Genomic DNA, 27387 nt, shown 5'->3' on the forward strand with positions numbered 1-27387 from the left:
CTGGTGGTGTCCCCTAGAGATTTAGGACCTCCTCTTGCCCAGAGGTGCAGTTCCCTGAGCACTAGAGGGCTGTGTGGTTGGCATGTGCTAACCCAGCACTGGCCCCAGGATCCACACAACTCCCCATCTATCTTCTTTATGCTGAACTGAGTTGGACAAATGATTTTCTGGATTTTCCTGTCATTATTTGATCTGATGCATTTTCTAGATCTGTTTAAGAGCAGTTTGTCTGGGGGAAATTAGCATAGTGGTTCCATCACTTAACCATCTGTTTTTAAAAAATGTGTTGAATACTTTAAAATGGCTTTGTTTTGTCAGGGAAAGAATAACTTTCCTCAGAATTCTGACTGCACAATTAATACAAAGTATATAGGATTGCATGTGAATCATTCATTATTCCTCTGGAAAGCATTGCAAAACACACTGAGAGGCAGCAGTCTTGGAAAATACTAGTTATTAAATTTGTCTCTCTCTCTTTGATCTATTTATCTAATAATATGAGTCCACAAGGTGGCAGCCTTTGTTCAGTTTGGAAGTAGTTAAAGAATAAAGCTGAAAATATGTGGAAGTTAATGTCTTATATTGATAGACATTTCTTAATGATGTATGGGTTAAATGAAGGCCACTAATGGAATAGGATAGAGAAAGGTTATAGAATTTCATACACACACACACACACACACACACACACACACACACAAATATGTAACAGTACCAGTACAGACTGTTTTTTCATTTCAATTTTTGTACTTTCGGTGCCTTCCCAGCACAGTCCTTATCACATAGTAGACACTTGTTGATGGATTAATTGCTCTTTAATATTATTTTTTCTGATATGAGATATTCCTTGATGAAATTAATAATAGTAAGTTGTTAATATATATGCGTATTAGAAGTGGCAGTTATTTCTTCGATTCATAGAATCTTATAGCAAGATGGGGTCATCTTAGAGACCATATTCTCTAAATTTTCAATTGGAAGGGGTCTCAGTAGACATCCATTTCAACCTATACCTAAAAACATAATTCCCTTTTAGTCAGATTTCATTTATAAAATGAGAAAACTTAGGCCCAGAAAAGAGAGAGGAATGACTTGCTCACTATCAACATCTCTAATTGAAGTGTTTCTCCTTCCCTTTCAGTTTCTCTATGCCCAGTAATTGTTTATCTTTAAGCCAGGGATTTGTTCTGTGAAGTCTGGATTCAGTCACTTAAGGACTTCGAGGGGGCCCCACGTGGCTTCGGCTGCAGGTTCCCCTGCAGGCTCCTGCCTTAAACATTACTGTACATCTTTGCTTAGAGATAAGATAAAGAATTGAGAGAATCAAAATTTTAGCATATTATTCCACGTACCTTTGACTGGATTTAAATCACAGTGCTTGCACTTGCTACCTGCAGTAGGGTTGGCCAGTCACTTAACTTCTTTAGATTAAATATTCTTTTGTCATGGTAAAAAGAATAAAAACAAAAACAGACAACTGGAAAGTTTTCTTTTAAGGCAGCTAGGTGACTTAGTGGATAGAGTACTGGATCTGGACTCAGGAAGTTGTTGTTCAGTCTTTTCAGTCATGGTCAATTCTTCATGGCATTTAGGGTTTTCTTGGCAAAGATACTGGAAGAGTTCACCATTTCCTTCTCCAGCTCATTTCACAGATGAGGAAACTGAGGCAGACAGGGTTAAGTGATTTGTCAAGGTCACAGAGCTAGTAATTGTCTGAAGTGGAATTTGGATTTAGGTCTTCTTGACTCCAGCTTTGTGCTTAATTCATTGTGCCACTTAGCTGCCCCAGGATAGTCATACCCTTGTCATCACTCACAAGTGTTCCACTTCTACCGTGAACTCTGAAATTCTTATGTCTGTTCACTATCTGTTGTCATTCCAGCCCTCCCTCTGCCTTATAATCCCAAAATTCTTCGTCCTCACCATGACATCACTTTTGCACAGGCTTCATTCTTCACTTCCCTATCCTGACCCCTTGGTGAACTAGTTCAGCTCTACTCTTGTCTTCTTTTGAGTTTCTTGCACCTTTATCCTATGAGAAATTTTGCCCTTTCTAGCCTTACCTTTGGATTACTCTCACTATCTACTGCTTTCACTTCTACAGACATGCTGCTGAAAAAAAAAATCATGAAGTTGTGTTTGCATGGTTCCACTAAAATTTTATTTTGTTATTTTGTTATTGTTTTAGTTGTTGTTGACTTTCAGTTATCTCATTTGACCATAGCACGCCAGGCCCTTCTCTCAGCTATAGTCTCTTGAAGTGCGTCCAAATTCATATTCGTTGTTTCTGTGATATTATCTATCTGTCTCATACTCTGCTGTCCTCTTTTCCATTTGCCTTCAATCTTTCCTAACATCAGGGTCTTTTCCAGTAAGTCCTAATTCTGGAAATGTTTTACTATTTCCTTTACCTTAATCTTTTTCTGGAAGCAAATGGAAGTAAAATAATCCATGGATACACATTTATAATTTATAGCCTGAGTTACCTGACAAAATAAATGTTTTAATATCATGGTTTTGAATCTGGAATTTGAATCTGATCTTATGACGCATTATACATCCAGTTATACATCCTTTTTTAAAGTTTTTGTTTTTAAATTTTATTTTCTTTTCAGTATGATTTGAGGCATTCAAAATACATGCAGATATAGATAGAGGAAGCAACAAAAATACTAAGTCTTAATTTAGAAAGTTATTAATATTTATTCACACACTTAGTTTTTGCATTCTTAGAGCTTTAAATCTTTTCTCTTAAAATTGATATTGGGGAGAAATTATTCTAGAGAAAATGTTTTAATGTATAAAATATGCTATTTAAGATTGTTATCCTAGGTTGTTTTTTTTAAATACTAATATTATATTTAGGTAAGGATACGTTTCAGCAAGATTTTGTGATACCCTTCAGTGAGGTTAGTTAAATGAAGACTAAGTTATTTCTTTTTTTTCCCTAAAAAATAGGAATTTTGCCTTATACCTACAAAAAATTAACTCCTACTTTTTTTGAAGGATAGCTCCTTCTGCATAGTTGTTTTTATATATTTGATAGAGCTTTAATTTGGGATCAGTAGTCAATAGTAAATATTTATTAAGCACCAACTATGTGCCAGGCATTGTGCTAAGCACAGAAATATAAATAAATATGTAAAAAAAGACAATCCCTGCCCTCAAGGAACTTACAATGAAATGGGAGGAGACAACACATAGAAAGAAACTGAAAAGTGAAGTGGTGGTGGTGGTGGTGCATTAGGGAAGGTACCCAAGTAGGGAAGATATGAAAAAGTCGGAGAAGTGCCGAAGTAGTGCAGCTAAGTGAGAAATGAGTCCTCACCTAGACTTTTTCCTTAAATAGAGGTTTTGGAGTTCATGACTCTACCCTCCAATCAGAGGGACCGGGCGGGTGGTGATGAAGTAGAGTCCTTCATTTGTATACTGTGACATTAAGAGGTCAGTGAAAGATATAGAGTCACTATGCTGGAATTCTATTTTATCTTTGTAATTTTCAAATATCTGGACGTGCTCTAGGATATTATTCCCATTAAATACTGTTAGTATTTAAAAGCTGTCTCACTTACTGGTAATTAGGTGAGTTTCTAATTCCAGTTTAAGTTACATTTTTTTTTAAAAGAAAGGTTTGGACTGGTTGATTAGATTTTCATATTTTAGTTAATTGCTTTGACAACCCATTTTGCTTTATATTACCTCATAACAACTTCAGATATCCTAATAAGCCCTTATCAAAATACTTCTTGAATTATGAAAACAGTTTTGTCCTTATGTCCTTAAATAACACCTCTGTACTTTATGGAAATTAATATTCTAGCCTTTTCTCATTTTACCCTCAAGTATATTTGATGATTTTTAGAATAGACTTGGGAAAGTTTTTTTTTTCCCAAGGCTTCAGGAAAACATTAAATGTATAGCAATGATTGGATTGCATAGGATGTCCCCAAAAGTTTTAGCCCAGTTTTAAGCTAAAGCTTTAAATTAGAGCTGAGTATTGTGCTAAGACTTGGGGATATCCTGTACATTCTTCACTTCTTTAGAAATTGTCATATTCCTGATCTCTTTGCTATATAGCAGCATAGGTAAAATTTGTTGGCATTTTATAAAGATTCCGTTGTTTCCATAGGAAGCCCATGGTCCTTAAAAGAGTTTTACAGTTTCCCCCGGCAGTCCAAATCTGGCTGCTTCTCTTTCTCCTGTTCAGCTCTGGGCCCAGCTCATTGTCTCGTTGTGTCATCTGTCTGAGGTGCATAGAGGTTTTTACAGGGTCTTTAAACAGTTATTTCTGATGTCACATCTTTCACAGAATCTTGACGGATTTTGATGTGTAGCTGAGAAATACCTTATTGGAAATGAATCCTTCAGACAGTGTTTTGTATAGGTGACGGAGCAGATAGATAGTTTGGAAGTAGTTGATATTCTGTTGAGGTTGCTTTATGGCAGCAAGATAATAACTAACATTTATATAGCACTTGCTAAGCATCAAACACTATACTAAGCAATTTACAATATTACCTTTCCTAATCCTTGCAACCACCCTGAAAGGTAGGTGCTGTTATTATTCTCCTTTTATAAAGGAAGAGACTGAAGCAAACAGAGGTAAAGTGACTTGCCCAGGGTCATTCAGTTAATGTTTGAGGCCAGATTTGAACTCCAGGCCCAGTGCTCTGTCTCATGCCTCCATCCCTAGACATGGAATACTGCAGTTTCTAAAGAATTAATGGTGAATATCACACAGAAGGCAATGGAGAGGTACGTGGTGTGAGCAGACTGTAGTCTATAAGCATTGAGAAACATTGAAGAAGTAAAAATTGCCCTCAGAGATTTTTATGAGAGTGAAGATGGCTTGGTCATGTGGTAAGAGCAAGAAATGACAAGTGGACAGCCAATACCTGTGCTCTTGGAATGTCTGGTGGACCTCTGTTGCAAATTTGTGGGGGGACATGGTCAAGAGTCAGGATAGATAGTAATAGATTGGTTGAGAGTGAGTCTCTTTGAAAGAGCCTTTATGTATAATAAATAACTTTTTAAAGAAAAAATAGAAAAGAATAAAGAGGAAAAAAGCTCAACATAACTGATCAATACATAGAGTCTGAAAATATGTGCAGTTTGCTGTACTTTGGGACCTGTGACCACTGAAGTGGAGTAGGCTGAGGAGGTATCTTCTTATATCTCTTCTTTGGAGCCATACTTGCACTTTGTAATTTTGCAGCATTCACTTTGGATTTTTTTGTGATGTCTCTATTTACAGTGTTGTAGTCATTGTATATGATACTTTCTTGGCTCTGCATCATTTCATGTAACTCTATGTATTACTTTATCATATTCATAATTTCTTACAGCTCAATAATATTCTATTATCTTAGTCTAACATGATTTGGTTAGTAATTCCCCATTAGATGGGTACCAACTTTGTTTCCACTTCTTTGCTGTCGCAAAAGTGCTTCTGTTGGTATATTGATGTATATGGACAATTTCTTCTTACAAATGGCATCCTTGGAGTATAAACCTAGCAGTGCAATCTCTTAGTCAAAGCTTATGTACATTTTAGTCACTTTATTCATGTAATTCCAAGTTGTTTTCCAAAATGGTTGTACTGATTCACAGTTCCACCAGCAGTTCACTAGTATCTTCTGACAATAACTCCACCATTGTCTATTATCTTTTGTCATTTTTGCCAGTTTTCAGGGTGTGAGGTGAAACCTCCAAGTGGTTTTGACTCCTTTTATTAATAGCAATTTTTAGCACTCTTTCATATGCTTGTTAATAGTTTGAAATTATTTCTTCAATATGTATTTGTTTATATCCTTTAACCACTACATTTTGTGTAATGGCTTTTAGTTTAGGACTTGATTTTTTATGTAACACTGAGGAACTGGTTACCGAATTGGAAACGAGAAACTAGGAAAATTGTTACTGTAGCATAAATTTATGTATAGTATGAGGATATTTGAATATTGTGCTCTAGTTTTTGGGAGAATAAATTTCAAAGTGGTCATAAAAAGAACAGGTGGGAAGTTGCCCCAAGAAGCTCTCAAGAATGAAAAACTGAACACAAAAGCAGAGATGCTCTAGTGAGGAAAAGGAATTTTGCTGAAAGAACTGGACACTTGCTCACTGTCATAGTCAGAATTTAAAAAGGTATGTGTGGAAGATAGAAAAAAGAATTAGTATCTCAGAATGAAAAGAAAGCATGAGCACAGTTCTTTAGAAATTCTAAGATTTGCTGAAATCCAGAATGAGTCATCAAGGCCTGACAGTGATTATAAAGGGCAATAAAAAAGGGAGTTGGTGTTTGTTTTCATTTTTATTTTGTTTTGTTTTTAGTTATGCTCAAGGACCACTGTTTAAAGTAGATGGGATATTAATAGGAGGATGATTTTAAAAAAAAAACAACCTGAATGTATACTTATTTGGCTTTTGTTTTCCTTTTCAAGGAAAAAAGACCTTTCAACAAGGAAGAGTAATATAACAATATCAAATAATGTAAAGAGAAGATAACTGGGGAAACTAGATCCCATGTCTTTCATGAATTTGAGTCTGTAGATCCAAGCTCACTTTGTCCTAAAATGTGGCAAAAACAGGCAGATATGACTGCTGAAACACTCTTGGTAAACTGAAAGATTTTCAAGAACAGAAGAGTTAACTGTTTTTCAGTTTTTTTTTTCAGATTTCAAAAAGGAATGTTGTTTGTAGTTGTAGATCAAATTAGCTTGACTTCTGTTCTTGGTAAAATTGTAGAACACAATAAAGGAGTTTTTTTATGAGCCTTGGGAAAGTGATTCACTTTTCTCTGAAAAGTAGACCATCCAAGACTAAGACTTTGATCTGAAATGAATAGAATTAAATTTAATAAGGATAAATGTAAAGGTCTACACTGCGGTTTCAAAAACTAGTGCTACAAATAAAATTTGGAGTAGGCATGACTAGAAAACAGATCTTTTGAAAATATTTGGAGAAACATTGTCTACAAAGAGTAAAGTTCCAATTATTGAATATATTTTTTGGTTCAGACTTAGAACATGATTGCTTTCTCTAAGCAATTGAAAGGCTGTTATGTGGAAGAGAGATTAGAGTTGTTCTGTGCTGAGAAGTAGAAGTAAACTTCATTTAAGGAAAACAAATGGAACCAGATAAAAGTGGAATAAGATGGAGGAAATGTTGAGGGCTCTTCTCAGTGGAAGTCTCTAACTAAAGGGTTTATGACGACTTGTCGAATGATTGGTATAAAGTAAGTTCTTAATAAACATTTATTGATTTGAGGATGTTATAGAAGGGATTTAGGTCAAACATGTTAGTCTTTGGGATCCCTTCCGACTCTTAGATATTATGTTATGCTTTGAACCCCAACATAGACTTTGTCAGTGCTTATTTTGTGCTCTAGTTCTCTGTCTTCAACCTTATAAAAACATTTTTGGTGCTTGTCTTTGGTATGAGTAGTTTTAACAATTTTAAGCTTCTAACCCCTGACAACTAGGCTAAAAGAATTTCTGGGTTGTGTGTCATGAAATGACAAATATTTGGTTTTATGGAATACTGTACCTTAACTAGTATGTAAAAGTAGATCTTAAAAAATGAAAAAAAAATTAGGAAAGACTAGATTACAAAGGACTAGAAAAGTTTAACATTTCATTGCAGAAGAGCAATTTATTAAATAGTTTATGACAGTTTTGAGATTTAATGTACTAGTTGGAGCTTACTGGAATGAATGCATTGTCATTTGAGATTTAAATAGAATCAATTGTTACATTAATATTTTCCTGCAAAGGACTGATATGTTTATGCTTTTAGATTTAAGACTACATGCTTAACATATGGAGCATTGTACATTTCATTGTTCCTGTGTTAGTCTTCATGTGATAATAACAGTGACAGAAGCTTAACAAGCGTTTTTTCATAGACTGTAGATTTTTAAGAAAAGTTTTTATTATTTGTGAACTTTTCATTCATTTTTAGCTGTCCAGATTAATATCAGTCATAGAAAACATTTTTTCCTCTTACCATCTGCCTACTTAGTAATTGGCATAAAAATGTTTTCTTGGAACTTTTTATTTAGAGAGATATTGAAAATTTAAGTTTACTGTTCCTTTTATATGAATCCATAGAGCAGCAAATAGTAAATGAGAATCAATTCAATTAATAATGCAGGTTAAATAACTCTATTGGGGTACTATATAGCTTCATTTTATGGGAGGGCAGATTAAGCCAAGAAGACAGCACCTGCTGAAGTTATTACAAAAAGAAATGGCTCAGTTTTTTTTTTTTATACATATAAGTCCCAGGAACTAAGGTGGTAGTTGGTATCTTTTTAAGTCCTCTTATACAAAATAATCCTAGTTCATTTTCACTTATTTTCCTTACCTTAGCCACCATTGCAAATACTTCCAATTAAATCAGGACTTACTGTTAACAATTTTTTTTGCCTTTTGAAAGTAATTCCTAAAAGAATGCTTTTCATTGCGAATCTGTGAATGAATGAATATATCAGTTACCAAATATTTTATAAAAATCTTCAATGTGAAGATTGATTTGCCAGGTTTTAGAGTGGGTTTATGTTTATAGATATAATTCCTACAAATTGAAAAAATGGGAAGTTAAGCTCTTTACATTGTGTACATACTTACAAATTATAGTGTTTAACCTTCTAAATTGAAGAAATTTAACATCCGGGATATGGAAAAAATTGATTCAAGATTTGGAATCTTAGGTAGTTGTCTTCTTAGGGAAGAGCTTTGGTTGATTATTAATCAGTTGACTTGTAATTGTTTCAAACTGTGGGGTATGTCTCCCCTAACACTCTCTAAGAGTAAGGGAAAGAGCAAAACATTGGCTAAAATTACTGGATATTTTAAATACAAATCCCACATAAATACATCTGCTTTTTAAAAATCAAAATAAAGTTCAAATCAAAATTGGCAAGTGAGACAGTGAAAAGTACAGCAGACTTGGCGTAAGAGTACCAAGGTACAACCCCAGTTCTCATACTTATTACCTAGTGATCTAGAGCAAATCACTTAACCTCATCTGTGAAGTAAAGGGGATGGACTAGATGGCCTTGAAGGTTTTCCCCAGCTTTCAGTCTGTTACTCCTATCATTCCCTAAGACTAAAAGCATGAATCTCATTCAGCTGGTGGGAGTGGGGTAGCAGAAGGGAGAATGTGCCCTTGCTTGACCATGTGGGAGGTGGAGCACAGTTTCTGATGCTTTCCTTCTCCATTCTTGCACTGGATCCAGCTTCTCCCAGCAAAAGATGGTGGTTCCTAAAACAACAACAACAACAACAACCACCACCACCACCAACAAGCTGTGTGACCTTGGGCAAGTCACTTAACCCCGATTGCCTCACTAAAAAACAAAACAAAAAACCCAACAACGACAAAAGGTGGTGCTTCAAGGGGCAAGTGCCAGGACCTTCCACTCAGGCAACAAAGTGGGCACTTATGACAGCATACCATGAGGAAGTTTGAATGCCTGTCATCAGTCCCCTCCAACAGCCATATTTGCTCTTGTAAAACACTGTTCACCTCCTCTGGAGGCTGGCAGGATGTTTCATAATGCTGGCCTATTGTCCTTCTGTGGGACAATACAGAGGTTCCCTCAAGCTGGGAAGGATGCCAGATGAGATGGTGTAGTTTATCTCCAGGGTAACGTGACCACTCTCTTTCTGCTCCTTAGCCTTGGGGCCTAGGTATGGGTGTGGGCTGGGGAGAGCCTCTGCCTCTGTCTTCCCCTTCTCCTTCCCCTTACAGGGGGTCATATGGTATAGTGAAAAGTGGGCTGGGTTGGGAGTCAGAGGACAACCTGCATTCAAAACCTCTCTTGGCCACTTGTCGTTATGACCCTTCTCAAGTCACTTAACCTCTCTGGACCTCAGTTTCCTCAATTTTGAAATAAGGGGAGAAAACCTTGAATGTCCTTGTCATCTCTAAATGTAGGAACCTAAGATACAATGCAGCAGTTGTTATTTTATATGGTACTTTTATTATATGTTTGAGTTTTGTCTGTGTCACAGAAGATAAGTAAATTCTAAAATTTTGAAACAAAATACAAGCCTAGAAAATTGCCAGCATAGGGGCAGCTAGATGGCGCAGTGGATAGAGCACTGGCCGTGAAGTCAGGAGGACCTGAGTTCAAATCCGGCCTCAGACCAAACACTTGACACTTACTAGCTGTGTGACCCTGGGCGAGTCACTTAACCCCAATTGCCTAAAAAAGAAAAAGAAAAAGAAAGAAAGAAAATTACCAGCATCATAGATTATTTAACAAAAAGTGTGTATTAAATATTTTAAGCAAAAATGAATTGCTTAACAAAGTTTGGCAATTGCTGCCTTATCTGTAAGACTGAAAAAGTCAGTAGCCTTGAATTTTAGTCTCATCAAAGTTTCACAGCAGATCTCCACTTAATGTTTAGGTTTTTATTAGACCCTTTAAATTTTTGTATGATGATAATGTTCTGTTCCATCCCCACCCCCAACCCTCATCTGCTTACATACTTTCAAAGCTTGCCACTAGGACTAATTTGTTAAGTATTTAATATTAATATCTGGGAAACCCCATCTTCCACCCTAAAAAAAAAATCGAGGTATAGAAGAACCTGAAACATCTTAAGAAATCAGTTGGTAATCAGCTTGTGGTTTCTTTATTCATATGCCAGTATCAAATCTTTTTTCACTATTCTCACAGTGTGATATATTAACCTTATTTGATTATGTTGTCATGTAGTCAGTAAAGCTGAAGTAAAAAACATTTTAGATGGCTTATAAGCAAAAATACCACTTGCCAGAGGGATAATGTGAAGTGATACATAATTTTTTTCTCCTTTCAAAATGATGTGGCTTGATAATGATTTAGCACGGACAGAGGAATCCAGCACAGTTTGAAACTATTTCAAGAAACCATCTTATATTGGGAGACAAAAACACTAGGATTAGAAAACAGCAAATCCTGAAGTATTGTCTTAGTTAATGTCATAGGGTTTTGTATATACTTAGTTGCTAACCCATATACTTTTTTTCATTAGTATTGAATTTGACCGGGATTGTGACTATTTTGCCATTGCTGGGGTAACAAAGAAGATCAAAGTATATGAATATGGGACAGTCATACAGGATGCAGTAGATATTCATTACCCTGAAAATGAAATGACCTGCAATTCCAAAATCAGGTATGCATGTTGCTTTGTGCTTTGATTAATATGGTACATATAAATAATTTTATTGTTGTCAGTTTTTTGATTATCAATTCTTTCTCAAGTTCTTCAGGTTATCAGTTCTTTCTTAAGTTCTTACCATGTGGTAAGTCCTCTGCTTGAACTTTTAAATAGTATATATGGAGTATGTTCCCTATTAACTTATATGTCAAACAAGGGTGACAGACAAATACGATATGTATTGTTATTTTTCTTTAGTCAGAATGTGAATGCAGAGATCAAATAATCAAATCAAATGTTAACTTGATTCCATTTTTTTTTAGTGGAAGATTCTTTGTAGGAGGTGGGCTTTGAAAGATTTAAGTAGTATTTTGGTATATACAAAGTGGAATTATTTGGTCTAGTTACATTGAGCTTCTTAAACTATGAGTACCCATATGGGGTTAAGAAGCGCTGAAGGTGTCGTGAGTGGAAAAAGTTTAAGAACCCCTGGTTCTAGTACAGTCTCTTTAGGTCTGAAGGGTCTTTATACTGTGTTGGGAATCCTTCTAGATAGCTTGTTACCATTGAACATTTTTCACAGAACCATTTGTCACAGTGCATAGAATGTAGCTGGTATACAAAATAAAGCTTGAGTCACATTGCTTTAAAGGATTTTGCGTGGTGGTAATAACTTTAGTAAAAGTGAGTAGTATAACTCCTAGCATTAGAATCTTGTTGTTCAATTGTTTTCAGTTGTGTCTGACTCTTTGTGACCCTATTTGGGGTTTTCTTGACAGAGATACTGGAGTGGTTTGCCATTTCCATCTCCAGTTCATTTTACAGATGAGGAAACTGAAGCAAAGAGTTAAGTGCCTAGGATCCCAGAGCTAGTAAGTGCCTGAAGCCAAATTTGAATTAGGAAGAGGAATCTTCCTGACTGCAGACCTGGCACTCTGTCCCCTGTACCACCTCGCTGTCCATTGGTATCTTAGCTTCTTGATAGTAATTGATCCCTTTTATCTTCGTAATTAGGAGATACCCTGGTGAAGATTTCCTTGGCTGCCTAAACATTTTTGGTGACACAAAGATTTATATAATGGATATTCCTGGTTTTTACAAATTATCAGTAAAAATAATGTTTTAATTCTCTTTTAGCTGTATCAGCTGGAGTAGTTACCATAAAAATCTGTTGGCCAGCAGTGATTATGAAGGCACAGTCATCCTGTGGGATGGATTCACAGGACAGAGGTCAAAGGTCTACCAGGTAAAGAAGGTTCTAGTTTTTTTTGTTATATGTATGCAAATAAATAAAAGATGATTAAAGAATCACATTTTTACTTTGATTTTGCCCCTCGGTTGTAGTTTTTTCGGTGTTATTTAGTGTAGTAGTACCATTTGAACTTTGAATTCTTTGAAATAGGAACAGTGCTGAAAAGCATCTCCTCAGAACTGCATTGCCATAAAGTATATTAGATGAATGTCCCTGAAAAGAAACTTATGTGGAGTTTTTATAAAAAGTTTCAGAGCAGCATTATAAGTTACAGAAAAAGTTCTTGCCTTTCATCTATCCTTAATTTCACATTTCCCTCTTCATTATAACAACACATTGATACAAAAATACTCTTACTTTTAATTTGCTTATTTTTTACATTTGAAGATAATCTTTTTACTGAGATCGCCTTCTTTTCTTTTTGGAACTAGGAGCATGAGAAAAGATGCTGGAGTGTTGACTTTAATTTGATGGACCCAAAACTTTTGGCTTCAGGTTCTGATGATGCAAAAGGTACTCCTCTTATCTTCCCTGTCTTACTTCTGGCAAGGATGCAAACTTATCCTTAGACATTATAACAGAATTTTAGGATTATTGAATTCCATTTCCAGAAATTGGTACAAATTCTATTACTTGGCAATTTTAGGAAGAATAGAAATCAGTATTTTGGGGCTTCACAGTATTTCTGTCTTATGTTTTCATGCTATCATTATGGGAGAACTAATTAGATAATCACATTCTTGTAGGAGTTCAAAATCCTTAAATCTTAACTGGTGAGGGGTTCAGTCTACCTCATTTATGTTGAAATTTCTCAGTCTTGCATATTGTACCAACTTTCACTGATATTTTACATGAAATTCACTTTACTTGAAGACAAAGAATATTGTCTTTACCTTTTCCTACCCCTTCTAACAGCTTAATGGCCTTTTCTTTTTTTTTCTCCATAGTTTATACTGTCCTTTTTTCTCCTAAGTCATATCTCTGTTCTTTGATTATTTGAGGTTCTCATAGTCCTAGATTTGCGCATTATTTTTTACCAGGCATTTTTTATTTGTTTCATCCTGTAAAACATCCATACTGGGGCTGTAATAAAGAAATATATAAATATATATAATATATATAGCCTTTATCCCAATCCTTTATCCCAATAGAATTCTTTTCTTTAGCACCATGAGAGTTTCTGCTGGCTTTTTTCTCTCATTTGACTATATGAAATGGAACCATGATAGTAAGAGACACATCATGTTGCTGTGCTAATGATAGGACGAGACACATCATATTGCCTTTCTGTATGTTACATTTTGCAAAGGGGATTAGGAAGATAAGAGAAGGGCAAATATGCATTTATATTAGGCCTACTATGTGCTAAATGCCTTACAAGTATTATTTCTTATGATTCTCATAACAACCCTGGGAGGAAGGTGCTACTGTTATTCCCAATTTTATAGTTCGGTAAACTGAAGATAACAGAAGTTAAGTGACTTGCCCAGGGTCACACAGCTAATGAATGTTTGAGGTCAGATTTGAACTCTGGTCTGCCTGGTTCCAGGCCCCAGCACTCTATCCAATCTATATTAAATTTATAATTATAAAATGTTTTCAGTACATTTACTGGGGAAGGGGGCAGGAGAGGAGACAGACCTATGATTTCATTCATATGGTAGAATTTTAGGATGTTACTCATTCTCCCCTTTCTGATTGTCAGCTTTCTTCCAACTTGCAGTCTTAAATAGTTTGCTGATACATTGTGAAGTTAACTGGCTTTCTCAAGGTCTCAAAGCTAGTTTATGTTAGAGTTAGGACTTGAACTCAAGTCATTCTGTTCCTAAGCTCGGTCTCTCTCATTATATCATAGTGCCTCTCTGTACTTAATACACTATCTTAAAATAAACCTGTAGCCTAGCCTTAAAATTGTTCTTGCCTAAAAATGGAAGTTTTCTAGTCTCCTTTCCATCTCCTTTGGATAAGGAAGTTGAAGCCTAAGGAAGTGAAAAGATTTTCTAGGATCACCACAGTAGTAAGTAGTGAAGTTACAACTAGATCCTAGACTAAATGTTCTGACCTCTAGAGTAGAGATTTTCTGACTGTATCAAGTAGTTTTGTCCTTGAAAAAACAATAACTACTGAGATTTATAAGCTGAATAAAAGCTAAATTGGAAAAACAGCCTCCAGAGACTAAGGACAAGGAGTAAGGAATAGAATGTGCCCAACAAATAAAGTTTTTCTTCCTAGCCACAAGGCAGCAGAGGCCCTTTCTGTATAAGGCGCAGAGAACAGTGCACAATCAAGTCTAAAATTAAGAAGTAAGTTGGAAAATTGAAGAAGCAAAAAAAGAATCTGACCATAAAAAGCTACTGTGTTGACAGAGAAACTCAAACAACAAACTCAAAAAAAGACAGTGCAGTGAAAACTACTGCAAGCAAAGCCTCAAAGGAAAATACAGATTAGACACAGCCCCAACAAGAATTTCTTGAAGCACTAAAGAAAGAAATAAAGCACATTAAAAACAATTATTTTAAAAATCAAATATGAGCAGTAGAGGGGAAAATGGGGAAAGAAATGAAAGGAATGCAAGAAAATTATGAAAAAAGAATTAGCTTGATAAAAGAGGCACTAAAAATATTGATGAAAATAATTCCTTAAAAATCAGAATTGGCCAAATGTTCAAAGAGGTATGGTATCTCACTGAAGAAAATTACTTTAAAAATTAGAATTGGTTAAATAGAAGCTAATAACTCCATGATACATCAAGAAACAAGAAAACAAAAGACTGGGAAAAAAAGAGAAGAAAGTCTTAAATATCTCATAAGAAAAACAACTGACCTGGAAAATTGATCAAGGAGAGATAGTTTAAGAGTAGTTGGATAACCTGAAAGCTATGAACAAAAAAAGAGACTAGAAATCACATTTCAAGAAATTATAAAGGAAAATTGTCCAGGTATTTTAGAATTAGAAGGCAAACTAGAAATTGAAGGAATCCACCTCTTGCTTCCTGAAAGAGATCCAAAAATGAAAACACCCAGGAATATTATAGACAAAATTCAGAGTTCCCAGGTCAAGGAAGAAGTACTTCAATCAGCTGAAAAAATTCTAGTACCATGGTGCCACTGTCGGGATGACACAAGATTTAGCAGCTACCAACTAAAGGAGCAGAGGACTTGGAATATGATATTCTGGAAGGCAAAGCAACTTACGATTACAAACAAGAAAACTACCTAGCAAAACTGAGGGTATCCTTTGGGGAGGAAATGGACATTTATGAAATAGAGTATTCCAAGAGATCCAGATGAGAGATTAGAACTGAATAGAAAATTTGACATTCAAGTACATGACTCAAGAGAAGCATAAAAAGGTAAAAAGCAGTGAGAAATTGTAAGGAACTAAAACAAAGTTTTACTGTTTACATTTCTGTATGGGAAAATGATACATGTAACCCCCAAGAATTTTATCATCATTAGGGCACTTACAGTCTACTTAGACAAAGAGGATAGGTATAAATTCTGTTATGTTGGAATAATCTCAAAAGAAGAATAGGAAGGGTGAGAAAGAGAGGTGCACTGGGGGAAGGTGGAGGATAGAATAGAGGAGATCGTTTCACATAAATGAAGCACACAAGGAAGAGTTTGTATAATGGGAAAAATATTGGAGGGGGAATGGGCAGTACTTCAACTTTATTCTCATTTGTACTTCAAGAAGAGAAGAATTTACATATATGAATGCTTGCGTATAGAAATTCCATCTTACCCAGTTGGGAGTAGGGAGGAAAATGGGTTATGTAAAAGGGGGTTGTCATGGTGATTAGAGGGAGGGTAGATATAGGGAACCACTGGTCAGAAGTAAAACAGATACTTGAGGAGGAGACAGGGTAAAAAGAGAAGGATAAGTATAAGAGAATAGGATGGAGAGAAATACACAGTTAGCAATCATAAATGTGAAAATGAATGCGATGAACTCACTGATAAATTGGAAGAGGCTAGAAGAGTGGATTAGAAACCAGAATCCAATAATACGTTTATAAGAAATATACTTGACATACAATGATACAAAATTAAAATGAGAGCAGAATAAGTTTTTAAGGAGCAATATTTAAGTTAAAATGAGGAGCAGAATCTATTTTACTTCAGCTGAAGTAAAAAAGACCAAGTTAGCAATCATGATCTCAGACAAAGCAAAAGCAAAAATAGACCTAATTAAAAGAGATAAACAGGGAAATTGCGTTTTGCTAAAAGATACCATAGACAAAGAAATGTTGACAGTAACGAACATATATGTACCAAATGATACAGAAATCAAATTCTTGAAGGAAAAAGTTAAATGAGTTACAGGACAAAATGGGAAAACTATACTAGTCAGAGACCTCAATTTACTCCTGTCAAGTTTATGTTAATCCATTAAATAAGAAAGAAGTTAAGGAGATATATTTTAGAATTTAAGAAAGGCTAAATACTATAGACTTCTAGAGAACATTGAATGGGAATAGAAAAGAGTATATATCTCAGATGTGCATGGCACAATGACAAAAATTGACCTTGTAGTAGGGATTAAAAATTTCACGAAGAAAAACAAATATTAAATGCATCTTTTTTCTGACCATAATGCAATAAATAACAAAGGTCATTGGAAGCATAGATTAAAAATTAATTGGAAATAAACTAAGTCCTAAAAATCAAGTGGGTCAATGAACAATTTCATTGAAGATAATGACACCAATGAGACAATATGCCAGCATTTAAGGGATGCTGCCAAAGCAGTATGTAGGGAGATAATTTATAATCTCTAAATGCTTACTTCACTAGAAAGGAGAAAGCAGATCAAGGAATTGAGAATACAACTGAAAAACTTCAAAAAGCAGCAAATTTAAACCCCTTATTAAAGATCAAAATAGAAATCCTGAATATTAAAGGAGAGATTAATAGAATTAAAAGTAAAAGAAAAAAACCCCAAACATTGATCTAATAAATAAAAATAGGAGTTAGTTTTACAAAAAAAAATCAACAAAATAGGTAAATCATTGGCTAATTTGATTAAATAAAGAATGAAGTAGACCAGATTGCTAGTATTAAAAATGAAAGGAGTGAATGAATGCACAACCATTGAAGATGGGTGAAAAACAATTATTAGGAGCTATTTTGCCCAACTTTATGCCAATAAAACTGATGATATAAATAGAATGATTTAATATTTACAAAAATATAAATTAACTCAGATTAACAGAAGAGGAAATAGAGTATTTAAATAACAAGCTTTATAAATAATAAAAATTTCATTCTCTCTTCCTCTCCCTCTCTTCACACATATGTGCATATATGTGTCTATATGTAGGTATGTATGTACATAAACGTATATGCCTTTCAACATTATCTACTCAAACTGTACCTGAACATCCATGTAGCCCAAACTGATATCAGAATATGAATTCTGTTGTAGAATATATATGACAAATAGTTATCTACATTGAATGATACCCTCAGAACTCAGAGAGTAAAGAATGATAATACTAATCCATTAATAATTATACCTTCAAATAATATATCCCCAAAAGCCCAACCTATCTTTACAGGATCTTTGCAGGAGACTATAGACATTAGTAATTTAGGGTAATGTCAGGTTGCCAATATGGTCATGCATTTACGTGCCCTGAGACTCCTATGATAGCATCAAAGACCTTGCAGGAATGTTGAATTCCCAACAAATTGGACTGTTGTGATATCAGTGATTGAGTTGGTACTGATCAGCGTGATGTAATTTTTCCTGTGAATAAAAGAAATAGATTGGGGTAGCATTATGTTGGAGGCTGGTCATTCCTTGAAACCTTTATGGTTATTCATTTACTTAACATGTAGAACAATGGAGCGAATGGTACTTCTCCTTGTTAGGGCACTGTAAGACCATATTTGTATTACTAGCAGAGTGCTTTACTTGTTACTTTGAAGACTGAACACGTCTTTGTGAGCTTTATTAGCAGTACCAATTTCTCACCTACTGCAAATGCTTCACTTTGGATAGTACTCATCTAGTAAAGTAGCAGTTCACAAGTACACCTGGAAGGGACTGAAAATCTGAATCCTTTTCTTATATCATAACAGAATTGGAAATGAATCTCAATAGTAGTAGATAAGTTTCGTACTGGTTTTTGCCAACAGTAATCAGCTGCAAGTTAGATAAAAATATATGTAAGACCAATCAGAAATAATAGCAACTCAAATCTCAAATTAAATTAAATAAGAGCAGAAATTGAGAAGTTGCTCTAAGTCATTGAAAATCTTCAATTTAGCCAACTCTAGAAATCCCACCTAATAACAAAAGAAAAGATAAGAACAGTACTGTTATCTCAAATGATTTTGAAGGCAAGATAGATGTGCATGGACTGGAATTTGGAAAACCTTATTTTGGGTATGAAGGTATGAATCCATCTATTAGATCAACAATCAGAGAAGATCATGTTACTATAACCTGACAGAAGTGAATACCTTCTCTCAAAATATTTGATAATGAGAAAATATTTCCAGGCTTAAAACTCAACGGTGTTTGTGGCAGTTGTTATACTACTCAGAACCAAAAGAGGAGAGCTGGATCTATCAAAGAATATTGTTCCTAAAGACAGTCATCAAACACCACCATTACTCAGGTTATTTAAGAAAACTATTTAAGACCAGAGGAAAGACATATATCTTGACATAGATATAGATATATAGCTAGTATTTAGTTATTCTTTCCACATTGCAGGGATTAAGGGCAAGGCACCCCTGAGATTTGAAAAATCTGCCTAAAATTTTTTGGCCCTCCCGTTATATCAGAGAAGTCCTAATTTTTTCTTTTTCTTTTATGAGATGTTTACAGTACCTTATTGTAAAATTTATGTTAAGTATTTGGTCATAGGTTTTGTGTCATCTGCTGGCCTTCGCATATTGTCTGTGGCTTCCACAAAACTCACAAAAAATTCCCACTTAATTTCCTATGCTGACTCACGATATATCAAAACTGTGGAGAAAGTTGTGCTATGGAAATTATAACTGTATTCAGTTGAAAACTTGAGGGTATATTTCCCAATTAAAGGTAACAGGAAAGAAACATGGAATAAAATCTGGAAAACTAATGTATGTTAGAAGTTATAGATTCCCTTTTACTACAGTTGAAAGCAGAAGTCAAAACATTAGTGTGATAGCAGGAGTCATGGCAGTGCAAAGAAAAGAATTCAGTATCAGTGAAAAGCTATGCTTCTGAGGTGTGGAGAAGCAAAGACATTAGAGTTGAGAGAGAGAAAGATGTCCTCCGAGGAAGGAGGATGTGAAAAATTTCTGATCTTCTGTATGGTTGCAAGAAGTCCAACATAGTGAAAATGAGTGTTGGATCAAACATGAAAGAGACTTTCAGTAGTGTTAACATAATAAACAACAGAATAGTTTTCTCAAGAATGAGATGACTAAAACTCAGCTTCTCTATAAGTCTAGATAGCTGTGGCATCAACCAAGATCCATAATTATTAGTTTAAATATTTCACAAGGTTTAAAATGCATGAATTATTAAGAAAGCATTTTCTAAACATTTTCTGAACACCAATGCCATTTTTCCTAGCAGAAAACATAACATGTCTATTACCAGAAGATAAGAACAGCAGTGATCTATTTAAATACCAATCAATTACATATTAATATACTTTATACAACTCAATTACAACCTGCATCACCATGGGGGGAAAAAAAAGGGAAGGAAGGAAAAAATGAAGAAAAAAAGAAAACTCTTTAAACCCTTAAGAGTCAACAGTATATTAGCTGTGAGACAAAATGTGTATGTCAGAGAGTTCCAAGGATAAAAAGAGCAACTTTTTATCAATTATTTATTGGACAAGTGGACCCAAAGTACCATAACATAGTGCCTTTATATTATGTGTTATCATAACACAGCCTTTATTTATGTTTCTTAGTTGTGTCTTATTCATGTACTACAAATTATATAAAATAAATTAAAGTATCTGTTTTGAAACCCATTATCATCTCTCTTGAATACAACTATTTGTATCTTCTAAGTTAAAGAGGGAAGTCATATCAAAACATCATATTAATCATTTGATTACAGTGATGGTACTTTCATATAGAGGCAGTTAACAAGTCAGAAAGATTGGAGTTTCAGATTTGGCCTCATTCACTTATTTAAACTCTTTCTGCTTCAGTTTCCTCATAAATAGGGATAATAATAGCACCTATATGCTATTATTGGAGTCAGAATTAAATGAGGTTATTTTTGTAAAGCGCTTGTCACGCAGTGTCTGGCACATATAGATACCTAATAAATGTTTATTCCCTCCACCATCACCTTTTCTTTCCCCACTCCCTGTATAGTCATATTACATATACACATACACAAAAAAACTTCTCCATGTCATGGAAGTGTTGTCTACAAAGTGTCACTTGGGCTAGGTAATTATAAAATTTTTGATGGTTGCCAAAGAATGGTAGAGACAGAAGGCTTTAGCATAGTTCTTAAAGGCAAATTTAAAGAGTAGGTGAAGGTGATTGCAGAAGTCTTGGTTTCATCCAGTCGAGATACACTGAGCTTAAAGCTATGAAGGAAAAAGCAGTGATTTTGTTTGTTAAATGACTTAGGGGAATCCTGAAGTCAAAGCTCAATGAGAAGAGCATGTTTAAAAAAATTAACACTTAAACTGTATCAGTCTTGACATACCAGCGTACACTTTGAATTGGAAAATTGTCCAAACAACAGATTTGGAAAGTATTCTAACAAAAACCCTTAATAATATTAAGAAAATTCAGGTCTTAATTACCCTAAGGTCGCCATGGACATATTAACACTTCTTCAAAATGGAGAAAGAAAATAAAGAGATGTTCTCAGAGCACAATGATACATATGAAATGTTACAGAAACTCTTTTGGAACAAGCAGATTTGATTGAGCAATAGCAATGGCTAGTGATACTCTGTTGGGTTTGTCAAAAGTAGTCATGAGTGGTTCAGCTCTTGATAGGGCCTGATAGTAGCCACAGTCCAGGAGCAGTCAGAGAGCTTGTAGGTGGCATTCATGCATTCAACTAACAATATGTAAACAAAGAAAGATCAAACAAATGGTTAAGTCAGCTCGAGACAGCCAGGGAGAACACTGGGCTTCAGTCAGGAAGACCTGAATTCAGGTGTCTCACTAACTGTATGATCCTGAGCAAGTCATTTAGCCTCTATTTGCCTAAGTTAATCAAGTAAAATAGGAAGTGCACCACCTTCAAACCCTAACCCTAACCCTAACTCTTCTACCCTGTTGTGGTTATAAAATGAGATACTTGTAAGGTGCTTTGCAGACCTTAAAGCAGTATATAAATGTTATTATTGATTCAAGTGGATTTTTTAATAGAGAATGAGGAGTCTGGGGATAATCAAGGATCAGGTTACTACCACTGGAAATTACAGATTTATTATTGAGGTGCCAGGACTTACTGAATCAAATTTTGCAAAGAAACAAAAACTCCACAACACATCATTGTAACTTGGAAAAAATTAGCACCTACTGAATACCTAGCTTAATGGCACTTGGTGGCTATAATTATATACCAGGAGCTTGCCATCTTTAATAACTAACATTTGAAATATACCTGAGCCGAAAATATTGACCTGAAAGTATCCTTGAAAATTCAGTAAGCAAAAATGTCTTTGAACTACGGCCATTATCATTGGGAAAAATGTTTCTTATAACCACTTAGGCATAACATTAATCCATAAATATTTAAGAACATTTTAAATAGATGTTGCCATGCCAAATCCTTCTAATCTTTGAGTTTCATTGAATGAAAACCTTTCAGAATACAGAGTTATTACAGACAAAACACATTTCCATCATTCTGTCTACTAGTACAGTGGTCCCAAAGGTGTCTTTTAGGGAGCTTATGGAGGATGGATATATGTACCACTTTTATTTAATTATTTAAAAAAATTTTAATTTGCTCACTTGTGCAAAAGTCTGCACGACATTAACTATCCATGCTAGCATAGTTATGTGTACCAAGACCATTTCTATCTCAACTCAAGACTGATGAAAGAATATGTTAAATAGTAATTATAACAACAAAAAAATCATGTGATTTGTTTAGCACTTTATTATGTATAAATTATCTCATTTGATCCATAGAGCTTTCAGTGGGAAAGGACTGGATAGATCATATAGTTAAAATTGAAATCCAGCTAAATTAAATTACATGTGTAAAGTCACGTGTATTAAATAGTATTTTTACAGATAGGGAGACTGTGGTCCAGAAAGGTAGAAGTGACTTTATCCAGATTATATGACTAGTAAGGGGTAAATATACTAACAAACTGGGGTCTTTTACCTCCCAATCCATTTATCTTTCTGCTCTTTCAAAGTATGTCTCTCTTCCAACCAATTGTCCATTTTATTTTGATCAGTATTCAGTAAAGGTAACAGTTTACCAAAGTAATTTGGACAGTCACTTTTAACCTTTAAAACCATTCCTATTATATGGAATCTTTGTTTCCACTGATTATAAAGCCTCATATTATGAGCAGTAGTATTTGAGAGGCAAAATGATATTTTCAAGTTAATAAAAACATACCCAATTTATATTTATTTGACTGGCCCTAGAGTTTTAAAAGTGAGCAATGTCATATTTCTTTATCTGTTAGGTGACTTAATTATAAATCTTAGATCTTAAGTAAATTTGATTGGACATTGGTTCATATGAACAAAATAAATCCAGCGATATTGCTTGCTAAGAAATGGCAGTCCCTTAATGCCAATGCACTTTCGTTTCATATTGTTCCACCTCCAAGAACAGAGAGGAATCTTTACATGCCCTTAGTTGTAAGTTAAAAGTGAGCTGTTTAAGTAGCTGTGAGAGTTAAAACTATTTCTATAACCACCAAGAAAAAACCTTCTTATATGCACAAATAGCTTAGCAGTCAAAGCTATTAATGATTGCTCTGGAATGACAAATTAAATTTTCATGAAATATTTAAACTCTACAATCTGCTGTCCCCTAAAATGTTTTTAAAACTCATTTCAAATGAAAGGCATTTAATGTTGCTTAAATGTGTTTGATATTCATAGGGTAATTGGTAATTTTCCCTACAAAATGCTGCCTTTGTGAAAATTTCATATTACAGGGATATTTTAAATTGCTTTTAATAGGTTCTGTTTTACTTTTTAATTCTTATTAGGTTCATGACTATTTCTTATACAATTAAGTGTTGTAAGTCTCTATATAAACAATCAACCTTTTCATCATCCAGTTCTCCATTCATGCTGTGCATTATCTTTCAGGTATTATATGCATGTATTTGCATGTTAAGAAGCTAACAGCCTGTGACTGATTAAAAAAAAACCAGAAATTTATAAGCTAAAAAAATTTGGCTAATGATTCTGATATACCCAAGAGTTGATGAGTGTTAGTTCGTTTGGCACTGTCCGCCAGAGTGCCAGACATAGTGATGCCGTTAAATTATCACCCCATTTTTTCTTAAGAAAGGAGTGTTTAATGAATAGTATCAAGCATATGGATTATACGGGGAAATTCCTAGCTTAGTATAAAGAAATACATCAAAAGTTATTGTTATATAGTGGAAGTTGAATTTTGAAGAAACACCTGATTACCAACAGCAATTGACAGTTCAAACAATTAGGAAAAAAAAGTCCAGCGTGAGATGAAAAGAGAGCTCGTAAGAGTGAAAGGAACTGAAAAATGAAATGGTCTTATCGTATGTTGGAAATGGTTCTCTCCTATAGTCTTGAATATAAAGTTAGAAATCATCTTTTTGCAAAGGCACACAATAACTCAGTTACACGGTTTAAACAGAAGTGTATGAGGACATTAGGGGAAAGAATGGTTGGCACTTAAGAGTACATGTAGCGGGGCAACTAGGTGGTGCAGTGGAGAGATCACCGGCCCTGGATTCAGGATGACCTGAGTTTAAATCCAGCCTCAGATACATAACACTTACTAGCTGTGTGAATGTCCAACCGAAAAAAAAAATACATGTAGGATGTTAATCAGAGATATTTCCGTATGACTCTGCAAACTGATTAATTGCTTACTAGGTAGTAAGGTCTTGAAAGAAGTTTCCTTAACAGTATCAATATATTTGGATAAATTGATGTTTAAAACAACATAAAACAATCAACTTTTATAATTAATAAGATTTCTTAGATGTCGTTGTGGTTGAAGTTTCATGTAATTATATGAATACCACATGTAAATATGTTCTCATTAATTATTTTAACTTACCTTAGCTACTTAATAGCCTACCAGATGAGAACAGCTGGCATCTCATCTCTTCCTGTGCCTGTTCTTTGAGGTTAGAGGAGTGGTGCCCTCTACTCACTGATGAACATTTTCACACCTGATAATACCCTGCACATTCCAGTGTCAATGAACTCTTGTGGATTATCATCCAAATCCCTATCCATACCTCTTATCACCTGATTCCTCATTCTTGTGCCCCTCAGGGTTATTGTAAGGCTCAACCCAGATAGTAATTGTAAAGCTCTGAGAATGGGTCCTGTCACAGAGTAAGCTATATAAATGTGAGTTGTTGCTGTTATCATCATCATCATTATCATCATCATCCTTCTCTAAATTCCTTACAGACTTCCCCCCATAATTCACTGTACCATAGCATATCTTTACCTGTCTCTGTTCCTATTTCTTCTGAACATATCTCTTTAGCTAATTTAATATTACTCATTTTGTTTCTCTTTAATCTCAGATAGTTTCTTTGTTGTCTGCCAGATATTTTCAAACTTGAGAATTTAGTTTTGAAGCACATTGTGTTTCAATTATCATCTTGTACTGAAAAGTTAAACTGATTTTTTTAAAAGACCTACCGTTTTTACACAGCTATTTTTTGTTAGGTTTACTTTTTGAAAATTTTTTTAACATTGTGATCATAGAAGGAACTGCAGCTATCATAAACTGGAAACTTCTCATTTTACAGATGAGAAAACCTCACTTATCCCCCCTTAATGCTAGTGTCTTCCATTTGAAATTACTTTAAATTAACCCTTTACATGTTTTGTGATGTACTTAGTTATTTATGTTGTTTACCTCATTAAACTGTAAGTTTCTTGAGGGAAGGGACTACTTTTCCTTTTGTGTCCCTAAGAGCGTAGCATTGTGCCTGGCACATAGCAGTTGCTTATTGACTACTTTGAATCTCTTTTATGTACTGTGATGCTTAAAGAATTGAATGTACTTGTCCAAGGCCAAATAGTGAGGTAGTAACAGTCCAGAACTAAAACCCAAATCATCTACATCTCAGTTAAATGCTCGTTTTACTATACACTGTGTTGGCATTTCATGTAGAATGAACAGTAGAATACAGCAAGTTCAGGATACTGGGTTTCTCAGGCAATTCGTTCCTTTCTGTAATCTATAGTACTCATATCTATAGCTTTGATCTCACCATGAATACCATTCCCATTAACCAACTACCTTACAGATAATTTCTATTTAAGTGTCTCATCAGCATTTCATTTTAACCTGTCTCAGTCTTTGCTTTTAATACTCCCAAATCTGTTCTTCTAATATCATCATTTATACTCTGAACAAAAATTAGGTCTCCTAGTTGGGTAGGGTTCCACCCAAAATCGACTAGCATGTTCCTTGAGAGCTAGAAGCAACTTCATCAATAGTTATGCCCTTCAGAGACTGACTGACTTTAACAGGAGTTGGGCAGAGAAGAGAAAGGAAAAAGAGTGGATCACCATTAATAATTAATTATTAATATAATAGTATAATATTAATTTCTATCAGTATTTGAGGATTGGTTTTCTTTTTTAAAAATTGACATTGTGTTTAGTCACTGATACTTAACTTTAAGGTGTCATATAACTAGAACTTAAAAGGGAAGTTCTTTTTACTAATAATATATTTATAACTGAATTTTCTTTTTATTAGAATAACCATTTAAAGATGTAAGAGACCTCAGGAATCATCTAGAATGCCATCCCCTTCTACTTTTTTAAAAATAAGGATACTGAAATCCAAAGAACTTAACAAGTTTGACCAGTCACATGAGAGTAAAAAAGCCAAAATTCAAACCAAGATTTTCTTGCTCCAAATCTAGTGATTTTTGTATCATTGTTTTTTAGGAGGAGATTTACCTAGAAAAAAATTAATAATTTATATCTGTTAGAGGTCATTTATGCTTTTATTGTGGAAATTCCTTACTAATGTATCCTATTTATTTCCGAATGCATACAGCATAGTTATTTTATGTAATCTATTTTTTACCTCACACTATTATAGTAAAAGGAGTAAGTTACACAGTGTAGTTCCCAAAATAATTCATCAGGAAATATTACTTCTAAGTTCCTCTTGCTAATATTACTTTACTTAGGCTAATAGTTTTCTTTCTTACTTTAACATTATAAAATTTTAGCAGAGAAAATAACTGTGGTGTGGATGTGACCAATAAAAAGCAGGCAGAATGTCCTTCTAGATGACTGAGAGTACAAACTATAACTATCAAAGAAAGGGGAAGAAATTTTTCTGTTATAAGCACTGACTATTTTGCCTGATTTAGTTTAATTCAATACTTTACTCTTCTCACACCTCCCCTTTCCCATTTTCACCACTTTTTGCATTTGCCATATCAGTTCAGCCTGGATTGACTTGTCTTCTTCTGCTCTAATATTTATGACTCTTCTGGGCCTAAAAATCTCAGGATTTACCCTTGCAAAGAATACATTAAATTTTTTTATCTTGGAAAAATAAATTTCAGTCACCTAGCTTTAAGTATATTGAAATTACTTATCCAGCTTTCTGTAATAAAGTCTAAAATCTATGGGATTCTAAATAGAGTGATATAGTAAGAAATGTTCTTAGCATCTTCTTCAGTTCATTCTCATCTATAGTGAGATAGCAGATCTGTCTTTTAATATCCATTGATTGTTCATCTCTTGTGACTCTGACAATAAAAATAAGGTGTAGTTTTGTTCAAACATGCTGTTTTGGGGAGATTTTTTG

At 34.4% G+C, this 27387-nt stretch overlaps 1 protein-coding gene across 1 annotated transcript in view; it reads left to right on the top strand.

The window, feature by feature from the left end:
• Positions 1-27387, top strand: part of COP1 (COP1 E3 ubiquitin ligase) — a 202432-nt gene that overhangs the window by 122073 nt on the left and 52972 nt on the right. The window contains exons 12-14 of the mRNA XM_020984279.2: positions 11025-11168; positions 12291-12399; positions 12837-12918. Coding sequence (XP_020839938.2) covers positions 11025-11168; positions 12291-12399; positions 12837-12918 — 335 coding nt within the window. The remainder of the gene's footprint in view (positions 1-11024; positions 11169-12290; positions 12400-12836; positions 12919-27387) is intronic.

Source organism: Phascolarctos cinereus, unplaced genomic scaffold, assembly GCF_003287225.1.
Source record: "Phascolarctos cinereus isolate Bilbo 61053 unplaced genomic scaffold, phaCin_HiC Scaffold_5;HRSCAF=322, whole genome shotgun sequence".
NCBI classification, from domain to species: domain Eukaryota; kingdom Metazoa; phylum Chordata; class Mammalia; order Diprotodontia; family Phascolarctidae; genus Phascolarctos; species Phascolarctos cinereus.